Here is a 14,487-nt window from a genome sequence, read left to right as displayed (position 1 = left end):
GCGGAACCAGAAAGCTACTTTTTCATAAGCAGTTGCTTTCACATACCTTGAACCAGTGGCGGAGCCAGAGGTATGTTATGAATTTATTATAGTTTTTTTCCACTTTGGTTACTATTGTAGATTTGTTATGACATATTTGCTTCAAATTTTTGTACATTTGGCATACCCAGTCACAAATTCTTGGCTCCGCCACTGCGGCCCTGCTTTCAGTTTTCAGCTTCTTGTTTTTTTTCTTCAAATGTGTAGAAACAGAGAAATATTTAAGAGCTGTTTTAAAGAGAGATAAAGACAAAACACATTTTATAGGGTTTGTTGGAATTTCTTTCTCTAAACTTTAATCTTTAAAAACTTTAGAGCATTTTAGCTCAGTTTTAAGATCTAAACCTATAATATGAAGTTAGTTAAAGTTTAGATTTAAATTTAGATCATCTATTTGGAGACTTAATTTAGAGCTCTATAAAGTTTGGAGGAGAGTATCAAATAGACGTCGTGTGAAATAGATTTTCAAACAAACATCTTATTTAAGCACAAGTAGTTATTTCACAGCTCCCGATTTACCAAAGATCTCCATCGTGTGAGTCTCGGTAGCGTCTGTCTCTCCTTCCTTTCTGGACGGAAAACAGTTTGGTTCGCCAGCAGTTGAAGCCAGGCCGAAATCACGCTGTCTCGGCCCACGAATGCTCGACGAATCATTTTTTGCCACACTACCGTGGCAGCGCAAAGCCCGGAGCCCGGCGGCCTTCCCCCACACTGTTCAGCACCGCCGCCGGCCCCAAAGCTCGAGCCCTCTTCACCAATGCCGGCCCCGCCGGCCGCGCCGCCGGCGCCACCGGCCGCTCCCTGGCGCCGGCACGCTCCGGCGGCGGCCTCTTCCACTCCCAGAACCGTCCTGCTCCTCCTCCCGATCGTCCTCCTGCTCCTCTTCGTGCTCTCCAAAGCGCCGGATCTAACTTTCTCCACCACCACCTCCTCCTCCTCCTCCTCCCGCCACCTTCCAGGCGACCTCCGCTCCTTCGACTGCTACGCCTCGCGGCAGGCTTTCCCGGTCGTCGCCAACCTTGTGGAGGGCGTGCCCTACCCCTTCCTCTACTCGCTCGCCGACATGGGCACCCTCCCCGACCACCCCCACAAGAACATCGCTCGCCTCCTCAAGGGCAAGCGCTTCCGCAAGCCCGACATCTCCGAGACCATCCAGGAGCTGCTCGCCGGGGAGGTGGGGAGGGGGGAACCATCCGGTGGTTTGGTGGTGGACGTGGGGGCCAATGTCGGCATGGCATCGTTCGCGGCCGCCGTGATGGGGTTCCGGGTGCTGGCGTTCGAGCCCGTGTTCGAGAACCTGCAGCGGATCTGCGACGGGGTGTACCTCAACAGGGTGCAGGACCGCGTTGTGGTGTATCACGCGGCAGCTTCTGATCAAGTTGGGACTATTACGATGCACCAGGTACTGGTTCTGATCGTAGTTTTATTTTTCTTTAACCGATTAACTCATTGTTGCAACTTTGTGTTATCACTGTTATATAGAATTGGGAAGTGCTATGTTCTTTTACCTTTTTAGCAATGAATGAACATCTTTTGCATACTATTCTCTATGTATGGCACTTTGATCATGTTATTAGCAGAACAAGCTTGCATGGATGTCATTGTAGTTAGTGTTCGGAATTGTAACCAAGCTCCCCATGGGTTCTATACCTGATTTTATAACGAAGCTTCTCTGGTCCTTGACTAACCGGGACTAAAAGTACTGAAATCCAAAATAACAAAATAGGGATAACTAGAAAGCTTCTCTGGTCCTTGACTAACCGGGACTAAAAGTACTGAAATCCAAAATACCAAAATAGGCATAACTAGAAAGCTTCTCTAGTCCTTCTCCTTCACGAACCGGGGCTAAAAGTACTGAAATCCAAAATAGGAATAAGGCTTGCTATTATTAGAAATGTACAAAAAAATATCATATCCATGAAGCAGAAACATAAATGTACTCCCATTAATGTGGAATAGGTGGAACTGAATTAGTCAATTCAAGTTGACATTGTCAGTTTATCCAGAACTTCTCTCTTTTCCTCGGTGAAACAAGAATATGTTTTGCTCAAACCAAAGGCAAGGAGTGCTTACTCTAGCCTTTGTTTCTTTTGTGATATGTCTTCCTTAAGGAACAAGCTTACATGGAAGATCAGTATTACGTGTCCAATCTCATACTGATAAACTTTATTACTGTTAAAGCAACACAATGAACTTTTCATTATAGGATTACTATTTTTCTCAGAAATTTATAGCCTGTATTTTTTTTGAACATTCATGTACAACCATGATTGATTGATTGCCACTATCACATATCTGAAATTAAGCAAGACATAAGTGCTGAAGTGCATAAACAAAATCTGCATGCATGTAAGGCATTACAGTTTGGCAATTATTCTGGTCCTTAGTTTTACAAGAGATATTTACATAATCTAGAAATCTCAAATTGCTTTCTATGTGTCTGTGCTTCTGTTTTGCCTTTTCCCACTACTTATTGCATGTTCTGGTAATCTAGGTGATTGGCCGACTTGACAACAGTGCTATATCTGCAATTGGTGCAAAGTTAGCATTCAAGTCTAATGCAGAAATTGCTGTTGAAGTTTCCACAATTCCACTGGATGAAGTTGTTCCAGATACTGAGAGAGTTCTTATGATCAAAGTTGATGTTCAAGGCTGGGAGTACCACGTACTGAGAGGTGCATCAAAATTGCTTTCAAGGAGGAAAGGTGAAGCTCCCTACCTTATATATGAAGAAGATGAACGCCTGCTGCAGGCTAGCAACAGCAGTGCACAGGAGATAAGGGCATTTCTAACTAGTGTTGGTTACAATCACTGTACAAGGCATGGAAATGATGCTCACTGTACAAAGGAATAGACAAATTTGTTTCTGACTGGTGCTCTTCTGCTCCTAAGCTTGTGTTTTATATGAACTGCGAAGAATCAATTGAGTTCTGGCAGTTTTGCCCCTTTGTTACTCAGTAAGGCCAGATGTTTAGACATGTCATGTGCCCAATAGTTGTGTTGCATCGAGTTCCAGGGTATCCCTTTGCTTTAACTTTTAGGTTAGTTTGTTGGTTGCTGGACCGTTTGTTATTACTACCTCTGATAGGGAAAAGATGCCGTTCCTACTGGAGTTAGCAATTGAGTTAACTGACCATTTGCTGTCAGAAGTGACATCTTTACCTGACCGGAGGCAGTGTATGTTATAGATACTTCATACTTGGTATACCATCAATATATGTGCATGCGCTGGGCATCTTGAATCTTAATGACATTTCCAGATACTAGTGCAGTTTTTTATTCTGACCTTGGAATGTATGCTTAGTACTGAATATCATTACATTCATTACATATATGCTTCAGTTTATCCTGTGTTTTGAGAAGCATCTAGGATTTTTTTTAATTTTAGAACAGCCAAATTAACTTATTTTAGCTCAGTTTTTGGGTTACCTTGCATATTTTCTTTCAGTTGTAGTTTACCTACTTAATTTTTTAACATGGTTACTTTTAATGAGATTTGACATAACTTTTAAGTTTGAACTGAACTGCTAAGATCTTACAAACAAGATATATTTGGTTAAAAAATAACAAGCTATTCTACCATTTTTGGAAGTACTGTACTACTGTGATAGTTTAGCTACTAGTACTTTGGAGTTAAATTAATAGTGTTTCGATATAGAATTATTTGGAACACAAATTTCCTTTCCAAAAATTAACGTTACATCAACATCTATCCATATTGGATCATAGGTTTCAGATTTAAAGTGCACTATCTTGCTATTTCCAATTTCTACAAAATTTCACCATCTATTTCAATCCAAGGGATGTGTGCAATCTTTGGCCAGTCAACTCCATATTCTTTTATGAGCCTCTCCTTGAGCAGTGGGTGACAGAGTGCAACTTCAATCTTCCTAACTGATAGAGGCAGTGGTTCCTCTGTCAGTGATTCCAACACAGGGCAGTTCCATAAGACCAGCTTATCCAGGGATTGCACGCTGGATAGAGTGGAAGGAAGTGATCTCAGAGTGTTGCAACCAGATATACATAAGTTCTGGAGTGACTTTAGCTGTAGGAGGATATCATCATCGTCTGCACTGAAGGAGGTGATCTCTGAGCAATCTTGGATGTCTAGGCTCTCAATGAGCTCAAGCCTTTCTTTTAAAAGAGAACACCTTAGTATTGTCATTTGATCAGTGATAATGCTTCTAAGTGACCTAAACCTTGCAATTATTTCTGTGTTCATTTGTGCAGATAATCTGGCAAGTAACAAGGGGCAATTGAATATGCAAAGAGATGAGACACTGGACCTGCGTGCCAACTTTACATCATGGTGGTATGGCACCCAATACCCTTTCCCTGCAATTGTTATCTCTGTAAGGTTAGGAGGTACCGGAGGCAGCGCTTTGAGCTTATTGCAGTCCTTGATCACAACGTTCTGTAAATTCCTCATTGTCTGGCCACTCCATAACCACTCATTGAGTTCTGGCATGTCATCAAGCACCAGCTCTTCTAGTGACTGAAATGTCTCCATTTGGCTGCCAATGCCATATGGGCCTATCTGCCTCAACATTTTCAAACGCTGCAACCAGATTATTCGGATGGAGGGAAGCTGACCAAGTGGTGGAAGCTGCTCCCACGCATTGCAGCCACTTAGGAAAATAAGCTCAAGATTGCTTAGCCATTCGTTCTCAAGCCAATTAGGCGATTTGAATCCCATCCAACCCACGATGTCTAGTCTCTTTAGATTTTCGTGCGGTTGGAGAGCTTCTAGCACATCCTCTTCCCTTCTTCCATTTACCTCATCTCGATCAGATGCCCACATTAGCTGCAGCACAGAGAGCTGGCGTTTCTTACAAAGCATGGCTTCCTTTGCCTCATTTGGAGCATCAATATTCTCAAGGTTTCTGATCTGTAGGGATCCTTGGAGTTCTAGTAGGTACCCAAGCTGAACTATACTTTGTGTTCTCTCTCTGGTAACCTTGAAAGTTGGCAATCTCTGAAGGCATTTCAGCCTGCCAATGTTTGTTATGGCTGAAATAATCTGATTAGCTGCTGTGAGATGTCGTAGATTGACCAAGTTGTTCATTCTGGAAGGCAATTTTCCAAGCCTGCAACCTGATAAATTCAGAACCTGTAGGTGGTAGAGTTTGCACAAGAATTCTGGTACTGTAGTGATGGTAGTAGATGAGATATTTAGGTATCGGAGGTGCACACAATTTGATATGCTATCAGGAAGTCTGTCCATCATGCACAGGGATAAATCCAACACACGGAGGCTTCTTATGTTATTGAGAGCCACTGGAGGGATGGAAACATTGATTGCAGCCACTGTTCTGCTAGGGAGGAAAATGAGAGTGCGTAAATTCTTGTATGGGATTGTGTCATCAAGTGCTGAAAGGCTATCTAGATGTACTGATAGATGGCGTACTGATGATGGGATTCTTGTCCATTCATCACCTCCTATTCTGAAGCATTCTTCAGCTGCAACTGATTTTGCAAGCTCATAAATTACAGGTGGTATCACATAATAGCTGACAAATTCTTTCTTCTGTATCGTGAAGAATGACTTGTTTTGTAGATCATTTATGTATTCTTTCCCAATGTCCTCCAATCTCCTGGAACCATCTGGGTGCACAAAACCTTGTGCTATCCACAGTAGAATCAGCTGCTCAGCTTCAAATTCCCAGTTCCTGGGGAACATGGCGCAATATGCAAAGCATTGTTTCAGGTGTGGTGGCAGATTGTCATAGCTTGTTCGCAGAATTGGCATGATTTCCTCCCATACTGTATTTCTCTGCAATACTTGTTTCCACTCATCTATACTGTGTTTACGTTTCAGGTGTCCAGCTACCACCTTTGCGGCAAGAGGAAGACCACTGAGTGTCTCAGCAATTTTCCTTCCAATGTTCTCCAATTTTGAGTTGATGGTATGTTCTGTCTCATCAAACACAGAAGTCTTTACCAGGGACCAACAGTCATTAACTTGCAAGGTCTCCAAACTAATTATATAGGATGATTGCAGCATCTCTGCTACTATACTTGACCGAGTTGTCAGAAGTATCTTGCTCCCAATTGCTCCGTTGTTTAGAGGGGCTAGCAGCTTCTGCCAGTTCTCTTGTTCTATTGCTATTGTTCTGTTGTCATTGTTCCAAACATCATCTAAGACAAGGAGGAACCGTTTTGAAGCAAGCCTTGCCTTCAGTGCGGCTTGAAGTCTATTGAAATTTGTTATGCCACCATGCCTAAACCGACTGCTGGAAGCTGACTCCAGCATTTCTTTTGTGATCCTCAACTCGTCCAAGAGGCAAGTAACACAGATCCACATTCTCAGATCAAAGTTCTCTGTTATTCTAGCGTTGCTGTACACATGCTGTGCTAGAGCAGTCTTACCTATGCCACCTACCCCAACAATAGAGACAGCAGAGACTGGGTTCTCGACCTCAGAACTTATCAGAGCGGTTACCAGCTGTTGGGCTTCGAAGTCCCGACCGATGAGTTTCCCGTGGGGTATTGAGCTTGTCATGATGTTGTGTTTGCTGCTTCTGATGTTCCTTGGTAGGCTGACTACTTCACTAACTCCATTTGTAACCTGCTCAATTCGCTCCAATAGATTTACCATCTTATTCTTTACCCTTGTTGATCTATCCCAACATGGTTCCAGGTGTGAAGGGGTACCTTGGTTGTGAAACCGGGAGAGCATGAAGGCGCTGATTGGGCTACCGCTGCTCTCGTTCGCACTTGATTCTTCCATTTCATGATGGAGACGGTTGTACTCAAGCTTGTCTAGGAGATCCTCTGCATCATACATGACCTCTCGGAGCTCTCGCATCCATGGAAGAGAGCTGTAGGAGAGTGCTGGCACCAACTCAGCACCATGGAGAAGTGACTGTGTGCGAAGCAAAGCAACACGAAGCCTGTCCAGCTCATGCTCGATGCCACAGTCGGCCGCCCATCGCCGGAGCTGATAGGAGAGGTACTTGTCGAAGATAACTTGGATGAACCAGCCACCTACAGCCAAGTAGCTGGAGATATCCATATTGGCAATTACTGAGCTTGCTTCGGTTCTTAAGACCAATAGTCTCATATATACTGCTAGATAGCAGGTCAAAGTCTTCCAAGAGTCTTTGAAGAAACTTCTACACCATATGTTAATGGGCCACCTTTATAATTTGAAAGGGACACATTTGTCAGATTTAATCATTTGTTGGTTCCTTTATGAACCTCATTGCACCCTTTTCAACTGACCAACATTATCAAGTGGTTAGAGACTTAAATTTCTAAGTTCTAGACTTTGTTTGGATCTCATGTAAGGCTCTGGTACGTAGAAAGCATAGAGCATCTGTAGTTTCAACGTCGTTTGGGTGGATTCGTGGATTACAGTTTGTACTGAGTTTTGGTGTGAAAAAATAAGCAAAGATCTTCACATCAGTTTCCAGGAGATTACGATCTTCTCTAGGTTTGCTGGATCCATTTGGGGCCACCCATCATTTTGTTCTTAGAGATCCTGCTGCCTTTGTTTATCCAAATACACAGGCTGGTGGTTTAGATGTTGGAGAGCGCGCAGGTTCAAGGATGGTTGATATATTTAGGTATTCCAGATGTTATCTGGTCTTGTTAAGCCCTTGATCATAGCTGGATTTGTTCTGTTCTGTCGTCAGTTTTGAAACTTTGATCGCTAAATGCTGGCAGGCTGCCTCTGTAACGCTTTTAGACCCATCAATGAGCTGAGGATACACAAGGGAGGTTTTCTCTTTTTGTGAGCATAATAATAATAACTAGTTGAATACCTCTGGGTTGCTGCCGGATTTAGGACACCCATTTTGAAGTTGATTATGCTGAAGGACCAAGCCATGAAGTTGCAGCCAATTATTAGGCATGGTTTGGTATGCTTGTATATAAGATATGCTTAAATACAAAGTCGATGATATAAATAAGTTTAAGCCGATGAAACACATAAAAAGAGAAAGCACAATATGCGGGCAAGTGATTTGGACTTTTTATTGACTCTTTTGGATAGGTGAACTTTTTGCAAATAAAAAAAAAAGATAATAAGTGTGAGCAAAGTAGGTGTGTGAAACATTGATAAGTGGAAAGGACAAAAATTTTGTTTAATATTTTTAGTACCTATGTTTCATTGGTTGCAAGTAGATCTTTTGAACTTGTTATGGATTGTCCAGCATCGTGATCTACATTACTGTAGGAATAACAGGATGTTAGGAATGCCTGTGGAAAAAAAATGAATGAGAGGAATGTTAGCACTTAACATATTTTTTTTGACGTTTTGGATCATCATCCGAAGCCGGTCCATGTGTTTTGCTGAATTGGATATAGGCCTGGTTCAGTTCGTAAAAATTTTTGGATTTCGCTACTGTAGTACTTTCGTTTGTTTGTGGCAAATATTGTCCCATAATAGACTAACTAGGGTCAAAAGGTTCGTCTCGCGATTTACAGACAAACTATATAATTAGTTTTTGTTTTCGTCTATATTTAATGCTTCATGCATGTGCCGTAAAATTCGATGTGACGGGGAATCTTGAAAAATTTTGGGAACTAAACAAGGCCATAGTAGTATCAATATCGAGGAAATGGAATGGTTTAAAAAAATTACATCCAGTGCCTTTTTTTTATAGGAATGATTGAACAATTGTGTACCTATATGATCAAAATCTAAAGTTCTCTCGGCAGTAGAGCTCGCTTGAACTTATCAGCTTGGCTTATTAGCAATGAAACAATAATTTTCTCTCATAACAAATCAACTTCATAAATCAAGCTGATAAGTTCAGGCAGTTATTACGTCGAATACTATTATGGTTTTTGGTGCCTCCTCTCCTCAGTTATTCAAAGATGAACATTGCAACTATTGGATGATATTGGAAGAAGATTGATCTCTCTGTATTCGTTTTTACTTTATCTTGAGTTCTTGACTATATGAATGTCGCAAGCAGAATCGGTGCTAAAGTCCATACATATTTAAGAACATCTAACAAAAATACAAAAATCATAGACGCCATACACAAAAAAATCACACACTTAGGCTTTGTTTAGTTCCCCTAAAATTTTTAAGATTTTCCATTACATTGAATCTTGCGGCACATGCATGGTGTATTAAATATACATGAAAACAAAAACTAATTACACAGTTCATATGTAAATCGCGAGACGAATCTTTTAAGCCTAGTTACATCATAATTGGACAATATTTGTCAAATAAAAACGAAAATGCTACTGTGTCAAAATTCAAAATTTTTTTGCAAACTAAACAATGCCTTCACATATAGGAGAAGTATCCAAATAATCAAATATGACCTGGTATAAACCCTTCCCTTGTCTCTTGTTTGATTTGATTTGATGATGATCGGTATAAACCGAACTGAGCAACGCTAGAGTCGTGCGCGCGTCGTGTCCCCTTGGCGCGGCGCCCACCTCTGACCTCGCCACTGGAGATGCTGCTGCAGCTCCAGAGCTAGCTGAACCAAAACCCCGGGAAATCCGGCAGGCAGGCAGGCCGCCGGAGGAAAAATGGAGCAGCTGGTGGGAGTTCACCACCACCATCACCACCACCACCACCACTCGCTCTCCCCTCGGGCTCCTCGCACCCCGACCCGCCCGCAGCCGCAGCCGCACCCGCTCCTCCACCACCTCCCCCCGTCCAACAACAGGCTCCGGGATCTCCACTCCCAGATTCGCATCCACCCCGCGGTCCCCGCGGCCGCCAGCAGGGTCATCCGCGCCACCCCGCCCTTCTTCCTCGTCCTCCTCGCCGCCGTCTACCTCCTCGCCTCCGTCACCATCTTCTCCGCCCCCACGCCGCTGCTCCGCCTCCGCCTCGCCTCGCCCAGGCCGCTGCTCCTCCCGATGCCCGCGCCGCCGCCGCCGGAGCTCTTTGATCTGGACGGCGGGAGCGTGCGGGTCCGCCTCACCAATGTCGGCGCCGCCGTCACCTCGCTCCTCGTCCCGGACAAGAACGGTGCGGCTTCTCTTTGGTACCCAACCTTCCGTTTGCCTGTGCTGTACAGCGGCTCTGAGTCTTTTGGTTCACGATGCTATGCTCGTTTTCCTCCCAGGGGTTCTCGCTGATGTGGTGCTCGGATTCGACTCGCTGGATCCGTACCTGGTGAGTTCTCGATGCATGCGTTTCATTTGGAACCATTAATTAGCGCATTGCCTCATTTCTCGGAGATCTCTGCGTGCGGGAGTAGAGTTTGTTGGAGGAGGGAGATATTTTGTTGGTTTCTGACTTTTGAAAAGTCAACTTGGGCGTGCAAGCGCTGCATATTTTGGTAGCTTGTGTGTGGGAATGTATCTGCCTCCGTGTCGGATTTAGAAAAAAAATATTTAGAAAAAAATGATATATGTATACTTTTATGAAAGTATTTTTCGAGACAAATCTATCTATTCATATAATTTTCACATTTGTAAACTCAACAATTCAAAAGTTATTGATGATTTATATTCCCGATGTTTGACCCAAACCTTGTCCAGAACGACTTCTAAATCCGATATGGAGCGAGTATGTTCTAAGTGACTCTTCCTTTTCTGGTTAGTTGGTTAATCAATTATGGCGTGGGTTTTGTAATATTATACTACTACTAGAAGAAGATGATGTAGTAATTTTTAAATAATTTATTTTCCTGCGAAAGTGCAGCTAAATTTATTGATTCATGTCTGTAGAAACTTTGAATACTGTTATTAACTACAGTATTAATATGCCATCTTTAAAATATATTCTACCAGTAATAAAAGCTTTAACCTTGTATATGTAAGATCTATTTTTAATATCTAATGTGTTGAATTAATTATACTAAAGCATTTGGTTGTTCTGTTGCTAATGAGCAAGGCACATTCAGGCATTACTCTCATCTTTTCTTGGTAACATGGAACATCCATTGTTTGGTTCAGTGCATGTCAAGACTTTAACAACTGTGCTGCCATGCCAAACAACATGGAGCACTAAAGTATGTAGTGAAGCTGAAGTGTAAAAATAAACTTAAAATATGAAGGCTCATTTAGTTTCGCCTGAGTGTTGCTTATAAGTTACAGTGCTAATACTGCATAACAGTTTAATGATTTTCTCTTTACTAAATGATGCAGTCAGAGAACATCTTTTAACTAATTGTTCTCTCTTTACTAAGAAAGCAATTTCTGCAATATAAATTCATGATGACCTTGTTCCAAATTATATTAGCTTTGTTCTAAGTCAAACTTGTTTAACTTTGATTAATTTTATAGAAAAATACACCAACATCTAGAATATCAATTTAGTTTCATTAAATTTCCCAAGACCTTGGTAGAGCCTTTATTTGAACTTGTAGATTTAATATTCTTTTCTAAAAACTTGGTCAAAGTTAGACTTAGGACAAGGCCAAAGTGAACTATAATGGAATAGAGGGAGTAGTTCCTTTTTTCATCAAGTACTCTATTGAAAAGGTTTATCAAGGGTGGGCTAGGCACAATGGTTGTCTCCACTTATGTCCTCGAGGTCCTGGGTTCGTATCAGCCTCCTTGCACAATAAGCAAAGACAAGGTTGCCTAGAAATTGAAAAGTACGGTTTCTGGAATGAAAACTATTTGGACTTTTCAGCGCTGGGTACGCCCTCTTACTTTGTTGAGAAAAATCTGGAATGAAAACTATTTGGAGAGCTTTCATTCAGAATGGAACTCGAACCATATTTTAATGTACATTTTTTTCTTCAGGGATTAGCTTCATAACTGTGGCTGTTGTTTACCTGCAGTTTGTAAATCGTTATTGATGTATATCTCAGCGATCAATAATTGCTTTGGTGCTAACAGTTGGAGTCTCTTTGATCAGAATGGAACCTCACCTTACTTCGGCTGCATTGTTGGTCGAGTTGCAAATAGAATCAAGGATGGAAAGTTCACTCTAAATGGGGTGCAGTACAATCTGAGTATCAACAACCCACCTAACACTCTTCATGGTAAGGCAAATCTGTATTGTTATTTAAACATGCTAATATAAATAATAATGAAAAGTGTGTTATAACAATCCTGGTACTAAATGACTTTGACAAATTGGGATGTAACTGAATATGATATTCATTGTACAACAAAGGCTAAATAAATATCCACATTGTGTAGTTTGTACAAAGTTTTCAATGGGGACATTTTGTTATTGCTAAGCTATTAATTGTAGTCATGATATAAAACTTTCAATGTCCACACTGTAAATTTCCCATTTCTCATTAAATACAATGCTGCTCTCATTAGGATAAGACTGTTACACATTAATTTTGGCTATCACCTATGTATTGATAATATTGCAAGTTACTGTCATGGACTACCCTAGTGGTACATTGATGCCAACAACCAACAGCCACACTGTTTTTTTGAGCCATAAATACAGCAGGGGAAGCCCCCACTGTTGGTATATAAATTTAAATAAAGTAAACTGTACAGAGAAAAAGGGAGAAAGGGAAAGGACTACAGTCTACAAGGCTGTACAACCAGCAGCCACATTGTCAGGACAGGAGAAAAGGAGTTCGGGATGAGATTGATATTGATGTGTGCCAGTGTGAGCTGAGGGAGTTAAGCATGATCCGGCTTCTATGGTGGAAAAGCCTGGGCTTGTGGTGGCCCGCAGAAGCAAGCCACTCTCAACTGGCTTCATGGGTGAAATGATCTGGCATTAATCTTTAGAGGGTTTAGTGGACCCGAAGAAAAATAGTATTGTGGGGAACAAAATACTGTTTTCTCGATACTTTCTTTCCCTTTCTGAATGAAAATAACTGCTGGCTGCTCTTTATAGAACTAGACATGGACTTAACAAGTGCAGTCTAGAATTTCTCAAACCAAAATACCAAATCATTGAACTAATTAATAACCAAAACCAGTTATTAAACATCAAATATCCTAAACAAATAACTAACAGGATATAGGTCATCAAAGTAGACAGGGAGACTTATCTTGGAAACCACCATGTGCTACAATACCCTTACCCCCAACTTATGCACTGAACCCTCTAAGGGATGGGATACAAGGAGTAACAGTTACCCTTAGGGCCAGTTGAAGTAAGGTGGGTTTGCCATTGCCATTTCTATAGACAAACAATACAATTGTACAAATGTATCAATCAAGTTACACCTCAACTGTCACAGTTTGAACCTCCTTTACATGGTACTGAACACTTGCTGGACAAGATGTTTTTGACAAAAGAAGGTTGGGGGAAAACATGTGGCTGCGCTTCTGCAGTTGATACTCAGTGGCCACAACAGCCTTGGTGCTGGCATGCTCTGTTTTCTCGGTGCCTGCTACTGAACTATAGTCAGTTGATGCATGTTACTATGGGTCTCTTATTTTGTATATTTGTTGTATTAGGGACACCTAGCATCCAATACAGATGCATGTTTGCAAATAGAAAAAAGAGATCTGCATCACTTCAATTGTTTGTGGTTCTGTTCCATTAACTAATCCAGGCAATACCATATTCAGGTGGATTTAAAGGGTTTGACAAAACTGTATGGGAAGTCGCTGAATATAACAAAGGGGACAAGCCTTCAATTACCTTCAAGTATTATAGTAAAGATGGAGAGGAAGGTACTTTTACAATTACCTTCTATGAAAAATAACTGTATACATTCCTTATTTCAATGAATACTAATGCTGTGAAAAACAGGTTACCCAGGCGATGTTTCTGTTACTGTCAGATATTCACTTCTTCCAAGTGCAACACTGAAGCTTGAGATGGAAGCCATACCATTGAACAAGGCCACACCCATCAGTTTAGCACAGCACACCTATTGGAACCTGGCAGGCCACGACTCAGGAGATGTGCTTTCACATTCGATCCAGATATGGGGCTCTCAGATAACTCCAGTAGATCAAACCTCAATACCTACAGGCGAGTTCATGCCAGTAAGTGGCACTCCCTTTGATTTTCTGACTGGGAATAGGATTGGAAGCAGAATTGATCAGGTCCCTGGTGGTTATGATCATAATTACATGCTTGACTCCAGTGAAGTGAGGTCAGGTTTGCGACACGTGGCAAAAGTGTCAGACCCATCTAGTTTGAGGGCCCTAGACATTTGGGCTGATGCACCTGGAGTGCAGTTCTACACTGGAAATTTCCTTCATGGTATTGTGGGCAAAGGAGGTGCGGTCTATGGAAAGCATTCTGGCCTCTGCCTCGAGACTCAAGGTTTCCCAAATGCTGTTAATCAACCTAATTTTCCCTCAGTTGTCTTTCACCCTGGTGAGAAGTACAGGCATACGATGCTGTTTGAGTTCTCTACTATGTAGATATACACCATTTTTCTTGTGTTTTCTGCTTGTCAGTAGTTAAAAACTATGGTGCAGCAGTTGTTAAATTGATTCTTGATAGGGATGAATATATAGCAGAATGTAGCAAAACTAGTAGGAACGAAACAAATTTGACGTGAAGTAGTAGGTTACTAGGTCCGCATCTCATGTGAACCTGTCACTTGTGAGTTCACTGTAGGAAAGAAACAATTTTGA

General features: G+C 41.7%; 3 protein-coding genes and 1 long non-coding RNA gene across 4 annotated transcripts; 3 read left to right on the top strand and 1 right to left on the bottom strand.

Moving 5' to 3' along the window:
* On the top strand, nt 537–3,292 carry LOC8065660. The gene is made up of 2 exons (XM_002466867.2): nt 537–1,441; nt 2,534–3,292. Exons 1-2 carry the CDS (start codon nt 797–799, stop codon nt 2,891–2,893), a joined length of 1,005 nt encoding a protein of 334 aa, XP_002466912.1. The 5' UTR covers nt 537–796; the 3' UTR covers nt 2,894–3,292.
* On the bottom strand, nt 3,809–5,719 carry LOC8063043 (putative disease resistance protein RGA3). The gene is made up of 2 exons (XM_021447297.1): nt 4,368–5,719; nt 3,809–4,274 (listed from the first exon to the last, which is right to left on the bottom strand). Exons 1-2 carry the CDS (start codon nt 5,717–5,719, stop codon nt 3,809–3,811), a joined length of 1,818 nt encoding a protein of 605 aa, XP_021302972.1.
* LOC110431732 lies at nt 5,757–7,234 on the top strand. The gene is made up of 2 exons (XR_002449169.1): nt 5,757–6,573; nt 6,680–7,234. It is a non-coding gene; the product is annotated as an uncharacterized LOC110431732 (long non-coding RNA).
* Nucleotides 9,392–14,385, top strand: LOC8065659 (aldose 1-epimerase). Its single transcript, XM_002466866.2, has 5 exons — nt 9,392–9,985; nt 10,083–10,132; nt 11,828–11,954; nt 13,465–13,569; nt 13,649–14,385. The coding sequence occupies exons 1-5, from the start codon at nt 9,538–9,540 to the stop codon at nt 14,269–14,271; spliced, it is 1,353 nt and encodes a 450-aa protein (XP_002466911.1). The 5' UTR covers nt 9,392–9,537; the 3' UTR covers nt 14,272–14,385.

The sequence above is a fragment of the Sorghum bicolor genome, chromosome 1 (assembly GCF_000003195.3).
Source record: "Sorghum bicolor cultivar BTx623 chromosome 1, Sorghum_bicolor_NCBIv3, whole genome shotgun sequence".
NCBI lineage: Eukaryota > Viridiplantae > Streptophyta > Magnoliopsida > Poales > Poaceae > Sorghum > Sorghum bicolor.
The sequence above is the reverse complement of the archived record's forward strand: the minus strand, read 5'-3'. Positions and strand labels throughout refer to the sequence as shown.